Below are 15,101 nucleotides of genomic sequence, written 5' to 3' on the forward strand. Positions count from 1 at the left end.
GCGCCGGGCTGGCCGAGCTCCGCCGCTCCCGGGCTGCTCCGGTGCTGAGGCGGCTACCGGGAGGCAGGCAGCGAGGAGCTCGCCCTGGCGCTGTCCAACATGGAGGAGCGGCCGGCCGCGGGCGTCGCCTGCGGACCTCGCTGAGCCCGCGCTCATCCCCCCACTGCACCGGGCAGCCGAGAGGGCCCCGAGCCTCCCGGGCTGGGCAGCCTGCACGCTTCGGGGCGGACCCCGGTTGGCGGGGCTCGGGCGGCCGCGGGCTTCTGCACCGGGACGTGTCCCGCCGAGAGCCATGGGCAACGAGGCGAGCTTGGAAGGGGAAGGGCTCCCCGAAGGGCTGGCGGCGGCCGCAGGCGGGGCTGGCGGCTCGGGGAGCGCCCTGCACCCCGGAATCCCAGCCGGCATGGAGGCGGACCTGAGCCAGCTGAGCGAGGAGGAGAGGAGACAGATCGCTGCTGTCATGTCAAGGGCGCAGGGGCTGCCCAAGGGAAGCGTCCCCGCGGCCGCTGCGGAGTCGCCTTCTATGCACAGGCACGCACAGCATGATGGAGAGGTCCAGACATATATATACCGCTTCCCGTGCACGTATGTGTGTGTGCCCGCGCGGTGGTACATATATGTCGCCTCCCTTCATTTTATTCTCCCTAATGGGGTGGCGATAAGGCGATCATAAGCTTTGGATGGGCGGAATAAAAATGATGCAGTGTAGAGAGTTTCTGGTGGGATAGTCATGAATTGCATTCTTGGAATTGTGATTTTAGGGTGTGATTTTAAATTTTTTTTTTTAAAAAAAATGTTTGGCCTTTTGTAACCTTTTCCCTCTAGGGTGGTGTGGAGAGATGCCCTACAGTGTTTTACTAATCTGGAAATCTACCATTAATACATCACAGACGTGTTGGAAAATGGATAGTGCTGGGTTGCGTGTTTACCTGTACGCTTAAACCTCCTTAGGGTTCTGAGGTCTTTTTCTCTGGAAATGATGTGTAAATATATCTGCAACAATACCCTTAAGCCCCTGGAGGTGACTGGTCCTCCATTCCCCAGAGAACAGGAGCTGCCCAGGTAAAAGGCATAGAATAAATACACCTTTTATATTCAGTGAGAGAGGCCCTGAGATATTTTGTGACATTAAACAGATGGTTCGGTCACAGCAGAGCAGGTGCTGTACATGCATTTCAGAATTAGCATACGGTGGTTTTTTTAAACCACTGCTCTGTTTTATGCAGAAATGACTTTCAGTTTATGGAAGATGGGAATTTGCATTACCTTGAGATTAGGTTTCGATCCACACTTTAAAACAGGATAAATAAATGACAATTTGCACAGGCAATTATAAAAGCTAATCTGTAATATTAACTTATTCATTTCCTCTCCAGCTTTCCATTTCCCCCCTTTCTAATGAATGAGTTGTTTTCTAATTAGATACCAAGAGGGTATAATCATGCTTTCTCCGCCTTTATTATTGTAAACAAACCCTCCACTTCACATCCTTAGGCAGAACAAATAGCTATCCATGGTCCTGAAACATCCTTTTACTACTTAACGGGACTTTCACGATCTTGACTTGAGGTATCAAAAGTATGAAAGAGCTGGATGTATAGGTAAAGAATGTTCTACTTCATAAACTTAAAAAAATTCATCTTAGCTGCCAGCATGCTAACACAAATGCTGCTTTTTCCAGCTATCACAATAAACCTATCACAGGAGAAGATTAAGTTTCTTAAGGGTCGTGATCTTGAAATGTTGAACTCTGTCAGGTGTAAATCCCTATTTAATTTGAAAGAAACCACAGTAGCGAGAAAATTAGCCCCAAAATTTAAAAATCTTTTATTGTTGAAAACTAGTAAAGGCTTGAAGCTTTTCTTAAATAATTTATAAGAGGAGCTGTTTTTCTCTGCTTGCTAAAATCCTGACTTTGAAAGAAAAAAAAATGTTCACTAAGCGTGTCATTTTAGGATCATAGTGAGCAGCAGGGCTTTTCTTAGCCAGATCTCTAATTTTTCCAGAGGGGCACATGCAACAGGTCTAGCATGGTTGCAAATACGACCGAGATCATTGGTGTTTTACCTTTGCTTATGTACAGCAAATGGCTGGAGAAAAATATCTGTCAATATAACTGCTGCTTTATGTTGTATGTGTTTGCAGTATGCTTTCAAAGTTCCTCATTAGCAGCTGACCACTTTGGCATTGTTATTATTAGGCGATTTCTGCCCCCAATTGCAATTGGCAAAGATTTGTAAAAGATACACAAACATATTTTTTTTTATTTTCTCACACACATATTTTGCCAAGGTATTTTTATAAAGTATACTTTTGGGAAAATATGCATTATATTTAATATTGAGAGATCCACTTGACCTTGCCATTTAGACTTTTAGGATCATATTAATTAAATATACGTGCATATAAAGGTCCAGATTACTTCAGATTTTTAGACTTTTAGATGCATGCATTAGACATGGCAGAATTTATCTATCTGGCTTTACTTTTGAGAAGTAAGGATTTTCAGCTCCAGTACCCAGGTTCTTAGTACATTTATTTTTTTTTTTTTGTGACTCATAGGAAATTAATATGCATTTCCCTACTCATGTGTGTCTCATGTTCCTGGATTCTAAAGAAGATAATAAAAACCTGTCTTACCTGTTTTAGGAAGTCATTCTGAGGATGACTCAAGTTCACAGGGACATTTTGCCAGATTTTTAATAGGAAGGAGTGGAAGATATAAGCATGCTAATCTCAATGCCATCCCTAGAAAAGTCTCAATTATGGCCCCACACAAGCTGTGTGTTGTATGCATTGTTAGAAATGCTAATAATACAGATTTTATTTCTTTACATGTGAATAAGTGAGAGTCCTCACAGAAACACCCTCATTAGGAGGCTGGAGGCCCAACTTCCTTACCTAGTTTTATGCCTTTGAATTTTTCTCTTAGCCTTTTAAATCCTGTGTCCTCTCTACTTATAAAAGTGAATAGCTCTTTCTTAGGTATTTTTATTTCTGATATGGAATATTTTATGTGACTCAGCACTGTCAAATTAAGTGTCATTGACTGTTGTTGTGTTACATTTAAAAACATTTCATCATTCCAGCTGGTTCAGATTTTTATATTTGCATATGCCTGAAATATCCTTTTATCCAAAACAGCTTCTCTGTTAACTTATGAAAGAAAAGTTCTAATCTGGGAATAGCATTAGTAAAATGAAAAAAAAAGGATGTGGAATTAAACACAAATAATTTAGGCTAGAATCAGAATAAGGTTATGAACAAAATTTCTTCTTGACATTGATTCATTGTAGACTTAGGGAAAGACATTTCTATTTCTACTGTTCACTTGTTTCGTGAAGCTGGGATATGAGAAGGCCCTACCTACTGCACACTTTTTTATAACAGAAAGATAAAATCTGGGAGTTGATGGTTTCCTTTAGTGCTCCTCTGAGCCTCCCCTACTGAGTGGCCATCTGCTCCGCTATTTTTATTTGTTTGTTTTTCTTTTACTATAGAACAATAGGTCAAGTCCGGGTTCTTAAGTGAATATGGGAAGTATACATTTAAAATCTTAGAAGACCTGCAGAAGACTTTGCAGGGAAAGGAACTCAAGAAACTTTAATGGAGAGTGAAGCAAGGACCTGTTGCGTTCCTCCACTGGTTCTCACATTGTGGCCCATTCATTCCTTCAGGGATTCATTGAACATTAGCGCTTGTCTCCTACTTCCCGCCCTGATGCTGGCGATGAAAATGGGTGATTGTCCTCTCCTAGCTCACAGTTCAGCGTGTAAGCAGAGTTTGCATTTTAGTTCAGTTTACAGTAGAGTGGCTGATATGGCAAACGGTTCACGAGATCACTTTTTCTCAGGCAGCTTTACATTTTTGTTTGGCGTCGAGTCGCTATCTTGGTGATTTTCTTTCTGTTTTTCTTTTTTTACTTGAATTCACACACTGACAACCATTAAAGCCAAGTTAGAATTTGGGGACAGTCTTTGTGGCTATGCATGTCTTTTCTGACAGCACAACTTAATATTTCTGAGATACTTATGCAATTATAATGTATTATGATGTGTAGCACATGCAGCTTGTTTTCAATTTTGGTGTTTTTTGTTACAACAAATATTTGGTATTTGTAAAGTTCTTTATTTCACTTGCTATTACACATACATGGGATTAAGTGAAGAAGCAGTGTCACAGACACAGATTAAGATAATTTAATAGTATTTTCAAGAAATGACAATAAAAGTCAAGAATATATTTCCTTGGCCTTTGTTTAAAGGTAACTTTCAAAGACCACATACAAAGGTTCAGTTTGGTGAAATTCCCAATAATTACTTATAATATAGGCACAAACTCTACCAAAGTCCTTTCAAGGGAGTTTTGCATTATATTAACTCGAATGCAGAACCAATTTCAGAATAATGTCAAAATCTAAACAATGTATCTCTTTGGGAAATAACCTATGTTCAGTTTTTTATGGTGACTCTTCTGTCTTCTGATGGCGGTTGGGGGGGTGCAGGTAGGGTGTCCTAGGAAGACATTCTTACATTATGTCCAAATGCAAATATATAGCAATGATTTTTAAAAAACATATCACAGCACTTTGAGTAATGACTCAAGAAATAGCGTTGGGTCTCTTTTAAAATTAAGCCGTTGGAAACATAGTAAAATATTTTCTTAAAAAAAAAAAAAACCGTTTCCTGGAGGGACCTTCCCAAACTCTTCTATTGTAGTTAGCATTGATAGTATGCAGTACTGGGATCCATACAGCACTTTGGATAATATGGGCAGACACTGCACCAGTGAGCTACACTCTACCATATTTAGTCACTATATTATGTCATTTTATGCATATGTGCCAGTGAAAAAATATTTTCACTCAGTCTTTGCTACTAGTAATACTTTTCTATTTCTTTTCACTCTCTCTTAGATCCTGATTCATATTGTAAGCATTAGGGAAGTCCTGAAGAGAATTATTAAATACCACAAAGTTGACAATGTGTGGCTGTGTCCCTAACTAGCCTGTTTTGACAAACTGAATAAAAGATGTAGAACACTTTGGGACCATCTTACATTTCAGGTGCTCCCAAATCATGCATTCTTTTTCCTTGTTTCTTTCAAACAGAAATATGCATTTTCCAAATAGAAAGTGACATTAATGAAGCAAAACTCCTTCTCTGTTTTTCTCCACTGCTATAGTGTGGAAGGAAATCAGTGCACTTTTGTTGCTGACATAAATGGCTCATTCAAAATTTAACATACCTAATATGACAACATATCTGTAAATATCTGTCTTAATCATTCAACTCATATCACTTAAAGTTTATCATATTTACAGGTTGTTTTAAAAAAATTGTCATGTAAAGCTTCTTGTTACACCTGTCTAGCAATATCAGTGATAATAGACGAGATGATTAAACAATGTAACAATCACTAAATGAAGTGATTACATGTTTTCTTCGACTGAAGAAAGCAATAGCACTTTTCAAAAATGGGGCCATAGCTGGTTCCATGCTGCTTGGCTATCAGGTTGTTATCTCAAGATACTTTAAGTCTCAGCTGTGATGCTGCATAAAAATTCCACATTAATAATTAACTATTAGAACGAATAAAGTAATATTGGCCTTGCACAAGGAAGTTTGTTTCTCAAAGAAGTTTAGTAATTAACATACAAATCTTTATAAGGTTTAATAAGGATAGTGTTTGACAGGTGTTACCATTCCAAGTAGAACAAAGCAAAATTGTGTAAAGGGTTACATTTCTCAGTGAGCCAAAAAGGTATCATTTAGCTCCATTACCGCAGGTTATCTACATATTACAGTGTGCCGTAGGTAACTACCAATTATCGAAATTAAGTAAAAACAAAACTGGCAAGCTGTTATATTTTAAAGCAACTTCTTAATTCTCTTTGTTTTTCCTTGACCATAAGTTTTGATCAAAAAGGAGACATAGTCATGTATGACATTACATACTAGAGATAGTCAATATGACGTTACCTTGACAATGCAGTTTTACTTTTTAAACTTATATGTTATAGTCTAATAAATATATTTATCTAAGTTTATATTGTTTATCCACATAAGTTTTCATCACCAACAAGCTGCTTTTGCTATACTACCTTGTTAAAATGTCTACCCATTCAAAAAAGTAACAGACTAGGAAAATTTCATGTTCTATCTAGGCTGCAATACAAACTAGGGCTTCATACGTTCGAGTTACAAGAAAACAATAACTTTAAATATTGATTTGATTTGAAATAACTTCCGCTGTTTTCAATTTTTCAGGAAACAAGAGTTGGATAGTAGTCAGTCTCCCAAGCAACCCAGAAAGCCCCCGGACCCTGGGCGTCCTGCTCAGCCTGGACTCAGTAAAAGCAGAACTACAGACACATTTAGGCCTGAGCAGAAATTGCCGGGAAGGAGTCCGTCCACTATTAGCTTGAAAGAATCAAAGTCCAGAACTGATTTTAAGGAAGAGCATAAGCCTAGTTTGATGCCTGGTTTCTTCTCAGACGTTAACCCTTTAAGTGCTGTCTCCTCTGTAGTAAATAAATTCAACCCTTTTGATTTGATATCGGACTCTGAGGCATCCCAGGAGGAAACAACAAGGAAACAAAAAGTTGCTCAGAAGGACCAAGGGAAATCAGAAGGAATCACAAAACCTCCCTTACAACAGCCCTCACCCAAGTCGGTTCCGAAACAGCAAGGGCCAGTGAAGGAAGGGATACAGCAGGACCCCTCTCCCAAGTCAGCATCTTCCCAACAAGCAGAAAAAATAAAACCACAAGCCCCCAGCACAGGAAAGCCTTCCCAGGCATCTTCCCAGCCTCCGCAGACGGACCAGACAAAGCTGCCTATTGAAAAAGACGCAGCCAGGCCTCAGACTAAACCTTCAGAACCAGGAAAGCCTTCCCAGCAGAGCCCAGCCAAAACACCAGCTCAGCAAGCAAGTCCTGGGAAATCTGCAGCCCAACAACCCGGACCTGCAAAGGCCACAGTCCAGCAGCCAGGGCCAACAAAGTCCCCAGCTCAACCTGCAGGGACAGTGAAGGCCCCAGTGCAACCTCCAGTGACATCCAAGCCGTCAGTGCAGCAGGCTGGAGTGGAGAAGACTTCATCTCAGCAGCCTGGGCCAAAGCCTTTAACTCAAACTCCTGGTCCTGGAAAGATTCCACCAGGGCCAGTAAAGTCCCCGGCTCAGCAGCCAGGAACAGCAAAACTCCCAGCTCAACAAACTGGCCCACAGCCTCCAGCTAAGGTACCTGGGCCTACAAAGACTCCTCCAGCTCAGCAATCTGGACCTGGGAAGACACCAGCTCAACAGCCAGGCCCAGCAAAGTCTTCACCTCAGCAACCGGTTCCAGCAAAGCTTCAGCCTCAGCAGCCTACCCCAGTGAAACCCCAGCCTCAGCAGCCAGCTCCTACAAAACCCCCACAACAGACCACTCCAGCAAAGCCCCAGCCTCAGCAGCCCACGCCAGCAAAGCCCCAGCCTCAACAGCCCACCCCAGCAAAGCCCCAGCCTCAACAGCCCACTCCAGCGAAACCCTCAGCTCAACAGCCCGCTCCAGCAAAACCCTCAGCTCAACAACAGCCTATGAAACCGACAAGCCAAACGGTCTCTGGAAGACCTCTGCAGCCACCACCGACTTCTGCAGCACAGACTCCAGGACAAGACCTCTCCAAAACCATCTGTCCCCTTTGCAACACCACAGAACTTCTGTTGCATAGTCCAGAAAAGGCCAACTTTAACACGTGCACTGAGTGTCAGACCACCGTCTGTAGCCTCTGTGGTTTTAACCCCAATCCTCACTTAACAGAGGTGAGTGCATTGATTACAGCCCAAGCTCCATAAGCACCGGCACTGTCCACACGTGGTGCCTGTTATGTTACTTAGGACAGCGAGTGCTTGTCTCTCCGTCTCTTCATCTCTCTCTCTCCCCTTTGTCCTTTTCTTTCTCCCTATCAATTTATTTCTGTAAAATATTCTCTTGCATGAAAGTCTTAACATAATGTCACAGTTTCTAAAGATGTGGCGTATAAAACAAATGTGAATTGTAGGAAAGGAGCTGAACTCCTAGATTCACGGGGTTTAACATCTACATTTTTTTTTAGCATAAACTGATGCTGCTTTAGTTTAAAATTGATGCTCCCACTTACCAATTTTGCTATTATTGTTGTGCGGTTTGTTTGTCTGAGTTCTTTTTTTCTTTTTGTGACAAGGTTTGCCATGTAGTCCAAGCTGATATGGAATTCTTTACATAGCTCAGGTTGCTTCTAACTTAATAATCTTCCTTCCAAAGCCTTCCAAACTGCAGGACTTTGGTATGTTCAGTCCCATCCAGCTCACATTTTAATACAACTAACTGACATAATATTTGCATTTAAGAAAGTGGATGATTTGATTATTTTCAAATTTTAAATATATTTTTAATATTAACTGGGGTAGTTTTCAGTTTGTACATACCCATCCCCATTGGTGGTTCTTCTATACCCGATGAGGGTATACCCCACTCATTAGCTGAGAGTCACTAATAACAACATGGATTGATCCATAAATTGAAGCTATAAAAGTAGACTCATCATTGATATCTTTATTCCCAGGAGATGTGTCAGTTACGTAGCTAACTTGCCTGCTTAACCATCAAATCAAAAGGGAACCGAGATATGTAAACATCCTCACTTGGGATGACTTCTTTCTAGTTCTTTCCATTTACCCGCAAATTCCATGATGCCATTATTTTATGTGGGTGAGCAATACTCCATTTTATAAATGGACTTGTTCTTTATCCATTCATCTGTTCACATCTAGGTTGTTTCAGTTCCTGGCTATTGTGAATAGAGCAGCAATGAGCGTGGCTGAGCAAGTGTCTCTGTGGTAGCATGAGGTGTCCTTTGGGTATGTGACCAAGAGTGCTAAGATGGATCATGAGGTAGACGGATTCCCATCTTTCTGAGAAACCGCCACACTGACTTCCAGACAAGTTTGCGTCCTCGCCAGCCATGGTTCTATGTTTCCCTTACTACGCATCCTTTATAGCATGAGCTGCCACTTTTACTTTTGATCTTAGCCATTTTGACAGGTGTAAAACTAAATCTCAAAGTAATTTTTATTTATATTTCTCTGATGGAAGACTACTTAACATTTTAAGTATTTCTTTGCCAACTGAGTTTCCTCTTCTGAGAGTTCCCTATTTATATCTGTACAAAGTTTTTAAATAGTGTTACTTGTTTTCTTGACATTTAGTTTTTTTAATTCTTTATATATTTTGTATATTAGCCATCTGTTGGATTTGTAATTGGAAAACCTTTTTCCATCCTGCAGACTGCCACATGGTCTGAATAACAGTGTCCTCTGCCATATAGAAGTGTTTCAGTTTTGTGAGGTCCCATTTATTAATCTTTGAGCTTATTGCTTGTGCTCGCGGTGTTGTGTTAAGAAAGTCTTTTCCTGTGTCAGTGAATTCAAGGCTATTTCCCACTTTGTTTTCTATCAGGGTCAGTGTTTCTGGTGTTTATGTTCAGGTCTTTGATCCATTTGGAGTTGAGTTTTGTGCAGGGTGATAAGTATGGATCTATTTGCATTCCTCTTGCTGGCCTGCTTCTACATTCTTTAGTTGGGAGGAGAAAATAATATATAATAGGGAATATAAATCATTTTTATGTCTTGAATGTGAATATAGACCTTTCTATACCTTTTTCTAATGTTAAATCCGCATGATTCAGTCTAGTAAGATTGGGTGTTAATAAATTACAGCACAACACAGTATGTTTAGACATCAGATACAACTGAATTCTTTCACAGGCTTGCGGAAGCTTTGATTTGAGTACTTTTATTCCCTGATTGCACTTTGAACAGAAAAATAGACGGGGGGTGAAGTGTCTTCTGGGGAAAAGAAGTCACATGAAAATGGAATGACAGTATAGAGGAAATGTGAGGAGTCTGGAGCTGAGGGCATAGGCAGAGTTGCGTGGTCTTTCTTTTTTAGTTCCAGGAGGTCCGACACCTTCTACTCTATAAAAAGTACGTTCGGTCCACCTGGAACACAGCTAGTGGACTGTCCAGCACCGTGTCAGAGAACACTGGAAAAATAACTCACCAACGGAAGTGAAGGAGTATGGGATTTAAATAGCTCCAAGACAGAGTTCTTCACTCTATTTATAAATATTAAGTTATGAAGATTGATAGCTGTTATATTCATGCACTCACTGAAGTATAATGTATGAGAAAAGTAAGGTTTTAGGACTTGTCAAGTGCTCTCTGCTTTCTGAAGAATTTTGGTTTGTAATCGCAACGCTCACTGGTTCCGTAACCATTTAGATGAGCCACTTTTTACTTATAAAATTATAATATAAACAGTATTATGTTTCTTATAAATGATGAGCAGAATCATATTGTAATCAGGTGTGTGTGTTTGTGTATGTGTGTGTGCTTAGCTTTTAAAATATTAGGAAAGTTGCATTTCGGTCCATACTATGCTAATGATACAAAGAAATATTTTGAAAGATGGATGGTTTGTCCATTGAACATTTGCATTTATCTCACTTCTGTGGTAAGTCACAAGGCAATAAATGCATTTGGAAATATATTCTTCATTTATTGCTTATATGCCCAGTATTTGGAAGATAGATATCATTTAAATTTCTAATACATGAGAGGCATTCTCATAAATGGTTTTGGAATAGAGATGAGACTAAAGCATGAATTTTTGAAAATACCATGACTGAAATATACTCCATGCATGTCTGCACCCATGAATATGATATGGACTCAGATGATAGTGATATCTGTGAAAGATAAAAGCGAATATGATGGAGTTATGAGTGGGAAGCACTCTTTTCCTAGTGGGTGCGATTGAGAAAAGCTTCATGGGAAAATTGTCTTTCCATAGAGTGTATCAGTATAAACATGAGTTCAACAGATAGAGTAAGATGCAACAGGTTAGAATTTAAGCAAGAAATGCACGTAGAACAACTCAGAGTGTGTGTAGGATATTAAGAGTAAATATGGGAGTGTTGAGACAGCCCATGCAAAGGCACTAAACATACTTGCTGTGCAGGCCTGACGCTCTGAGTTGGGTCCCTGGATGACACAGTGGAAGGAGTAACTGGCTCCCAAAAGTCTCCCTCTGATATCCATATGCTCACTGTAGTATTCTCCGACACCCAGTGATTCAGCTCATGCCTCTATGTGCAGTGGAAGACCTTTAAAGTACCTGCCCTCTCTGGAGGCTCTTGAGATGGGAGCTGTTCCAAATACATCCTGAGAAGGTTCTGGCTCCCAGCCTAGGGTCCTGGTATGGAGAGGAAGTCATATCTGTAGCTCTTCTTGCTGCTCCATTAATGGAATTAATCACAGAACACAGGCTTTCTCTTTGAGTCTGCTTCCTGAAAAACTGAGTATTTACTTTCTAATTATTGACAAGGGATTCTTTTTTTTGCTGTTGTTTTTGTGCATTTATTTTATCTCTATTAGTGAATAGCCTCAGGCAAGACACATTTATGGACGGATATAAAGGCTTGTTCATAATTCTCTCAACTCTTCTGAAATTCAATGTAAGAAGATGACTTGTCACTTCCAGAACACTGACAATGAGCTAAATGTTAGTGATCAAGTTGAATTTGATTAATTTATTCTTAGTCATTATACATGGCTTTTGGTTAAAACTAGATGTCTAATTAAATAAAAATATGGCTATCTTTCAAGGGCAAAACAGTAGCAAAACCAAAGTAGACTTATATATGTGTGTGTGTGAGTGTGTGTGTGAACCTTATTACAAAGATGAAACAAAACATGTTTTATATACTTTACTTGGAGAAAGTGATTTCACTAGTTACCCTGTAGTGACAGGCCTGTCACTACTTCTGATTCAAGAGAAACTTGTGCATATGTGTGTATGTGAGTGTGTATGTGTGTGAGAGAGAGAGAGTGAGTGAGTGTATATGTGCTTGAAGGTGTCTGTGGTCAGGGTGTGTGTGTGTGTGTGTGTGTGTGTGTGCGCGTGCGTGCGTGCAGAGAGAGGTATGCTAAACAAAAAGAGTAGAGATGACTGGCACCTCTGGTCTAGGAAAAACAGGACAACATTCCCCTCGTGATGGAATAGCTGAAAGAATTATAAAACAGGAAGTGTTTTTCCAATTGCTTGCTGTTTTTAGCACAGATTTTTTTTTTTTGGCACTTCTAATTCTTGACAAAAATGCTGCACAGTCCTCCCATCTCCCATCCCCTACCTCCACTGCCAAAAATCCCCGAAGCTTACAAGTGTTGACCACCTCTCCTAGGGCTCCATCTTTAATGTGAAAAAGGACTGGAAAAAGAAGCTGATAGGACGAAGCATCCAAAGAAGTGGGCATTGAAAGTAGCTGAGGGAGAGCTGAGGAAAAACTACCCAAAGGCGTGTCAGAGGGTCCTTCACATCAGCAAATAGAAACATGTAGTGAGTTCCTCCAGGTAACATGAACAACATGATTTACATGCCTTTTGAGAAAGGTTTAAGAGGACCACCACCTTCAAATGTCAGTGGGCTGACTGAAGATAACAATAGAGCTGGTTAATGACCTGGAAAACAAGAACCCTTAATTGCCCCAGACTGTAGAATCAAAAACAAAAATCAAAAACCAAAACCAAACAGACAAATAAGCAAAACCCATCAAAGTTCTTCGACTACTTGAGTAGCTTCCACTAAATTCCATGGATGTTCTAGATTCTAGGCATCCAGACATGAATGACATCCTTGTCTTATGGGTTAGTATTCTAGTCAGCATCATAAATAACCAAACCATATGGTGTGACAGATGGTAAAAGTGTTATAACGCAGATGAAATACAGGAGGTTTTGAAGCACGATTAATAAAAACTCAGGGTCAGAAATTGGGGTTCAACCTGAAGATCCAAAAAGCAAAACAAGGAGTCACTGGCACTCCCGCCTTCTGGAATCTCAGAAGGAGACTATGTGTCTTAGAGCTGTTTCCTCCCTAGTGCTGGGATTAAAGGTATGCATCTCCGTTATTAAAGCCATGCACCTCCCAGTTTCTATGGCAACTAGCATGGCTACTGAGATTAAGGGTACGTGTCATTGTGTCTACTGGCATTGAAAGTGTATGTTACCATAACCTGGTCTATAAAGCTGACCAGTGGGACTGTTTTACTCTCAGATCATCAGGTAGTCTTCATTTATTAAAATACAGTTGAGCCGGGCAGTGGTGGCGCACGCCTTTAATCCCAGCACTCGGGAGGCAGAGGCAGGTGGATCTCTGTGAGTTCGAGGCCAGCCTGGTCTACAAGAGCTAGTTCCAGGACAGGCACCAAAAAGCTACAGAGAAACCCTGTCTCGAAAAATAAAAAATAAATAAATAAAAATAAAAAATAAAATAAAATACAGTTGAAATGCCACCATAAGGATTATGTTATGCACAGGAGAGGAATGGGGCTAAGTGCTGCGTTTCTCTTTCTCTGTCAGTTGGAGGTTAGTGCTTTAGGGGTACTGGAGGATTTGAGGTATAAAAGTTTTAATGACGTAGATGAGTTAGCTCAGTGAGTAAAAGTGATTGTCCCCAACCATGACAACTGCGATTCTATCCCCAGAACTCACATCATGAAGGAGCAAACTCACCTTGTAAGTTGTCTTCTGAGCCCCACCCAGGAGCCATGGAGTACATGTGCCCCCATACACAAAATAAATAAATAAATGTTGAACTATTGTTGAGTGGTAATTTCAACTGAAGTTCTAATTAGTGAGTGTAGCTGAAGGTTAGCCAATGTGGAAATGAATTTAGTATTGGTGTAATTCTGAGATCAACTCATTCTCGAAATTCTCACTATAGAGAGTATTTTTATTCCTAGAAATGAGTGACACCAAGCTGTCTCCAGATAAAATTCAGTTTATATAGCAAGATAAAAAATATAGCATTGTAAATTTATAACTCAAACATAAACTTAAAACACAGGAAGTTATGGCAACCGCCACCACAAAATGTAAAAGCAAGAGTTAGATTTGTTGGTTCCAGTGCGCCAGCCAGTCCTGGTGCTTTTACATCTAAATAGGAGGGTTTATGTTTAATGAAATGGTTTTGTACTTTTTTTTTAATTTATGGATTCATGTCCAAACTAAAATCAACACTGGAGTAATCTGAAGACTCTACTTGATCAGAATTATTGGTTAAAAATGTATATGATGTTATTTAAATCCTCTTTAAAAACCTCTTTACCCCTTGTAATTATGATAGTCAGATTTCTATTACTGTGATAACTACCTGGGTAGTTTCAAAGACAGGGATTTTGTCTCGTCATATTTTCTTCCTCCTCTTCCTTTTCCTCTTCCTTCTTCCCCTCCCTCCCTCCCTCTCTCCTCTCTCTCTTTCTTTTTTTCTTTCGTTCTTCCTTTATTTCGAGACCAGCTTTTTATTACAATAACAAGCTGGGTAGTTGTGAAGAGAAGGATTTTATTTTGGGTCACGGTTTTGCAGTTTCAGCCTGTGATCAATGGCCTATTGCAGTTGAACCTGTCAGGAGGCAGCAATTGTGTCAGGAACAGGTGAACGGGGAAACAACCCACCTTATAGTTGGAGAGTAGAAGTCAACAGGAAGAGGTACCAGTTCTGCTGTCTCCTGCAATGGCTTGGTCTTAGTGATTAGACCAGGAAGGCCCATCTGTGCATTTTCATCATCTCAGCAGTTCCCATGGTGGGGAATCATGCATCTATAGAAAGGAAATATTTAGAAAAGTGCCTTTGGGAGACATTATAGATACCAGTTATAAGAACAACCTAATCGATGAAACTTGTGGTTCTGAATGATATGAGAATTTGAGATAACATATTTATGATGCTGTTTAGTCAGTATTATTCATCATTTTCCATCAAGGATATCTGTTGTTTGATTGGCATCATGTTCATAGAAGTCTTAAGATAAATAACATCTCATAATTCTACGCATAAGATTTTTGTAAGATAAAAGGCATTTGTTTTATTCCAATGATCTAGAAACTCCCATGATACCTCCTTTACTATTCTTTTTTTTATTTTCTTATACTTTTTTTTATTGAGAAAAGGAAACAAAAACAAGTTTCCACCTCCTCCCAGCCTCCCATTTCCCTCCCCCTCCTCCCACCCTTCCCCC

At 40.2% G+C, this 15,101-nt stretch overlaps 1 protein-coding gene across 4 annotated transcripts in view; it reads left to right on the plus strand.

The window, feature by feature from the left end:
• Positions 1–18: 18 nt before the first annotated feature.
• The window catches only part of Pclo (piccolo presynaptic cytomatrix protein), a 293,606-nt gene continuing 278,523 nt past the window's right edge, over positions 19–15,101 (plus strand). For all 4 annotated transcript variants that reach the window (XM_013350428.2, XM_013350429.2, XM_013350430.2 and 1 more), the window contains exons 1-2: positions 19–531; positions 6,270–7,806. In XM_013350428.2, the coding sequence (XP_013205882.1) occupies positions 293–531; positions 6,270–7,806 (1,776 nt within the window). In that variant the 5' untranslated portion in view covers positions 19–292. The remainder of the gene's footprint in view (positions 532–6,269; positions 7,807–15,101) is intronic.

The sequence above is a fragment of the Microtus ochrogaster genome, chromosome 26 (assembly GCF_000317375.1).
Source record: "Microtus ochrogaster isolate Prairie Vole_2 chromosome 26, MicOch1.0, whole genome shotgun sequence".
Lineage (NCBI taxonomy): Eukaryota > Metazoa > Chordata > Mammalia > Rodentia > Cricetidae > Microtus > Microtus ochrogaster.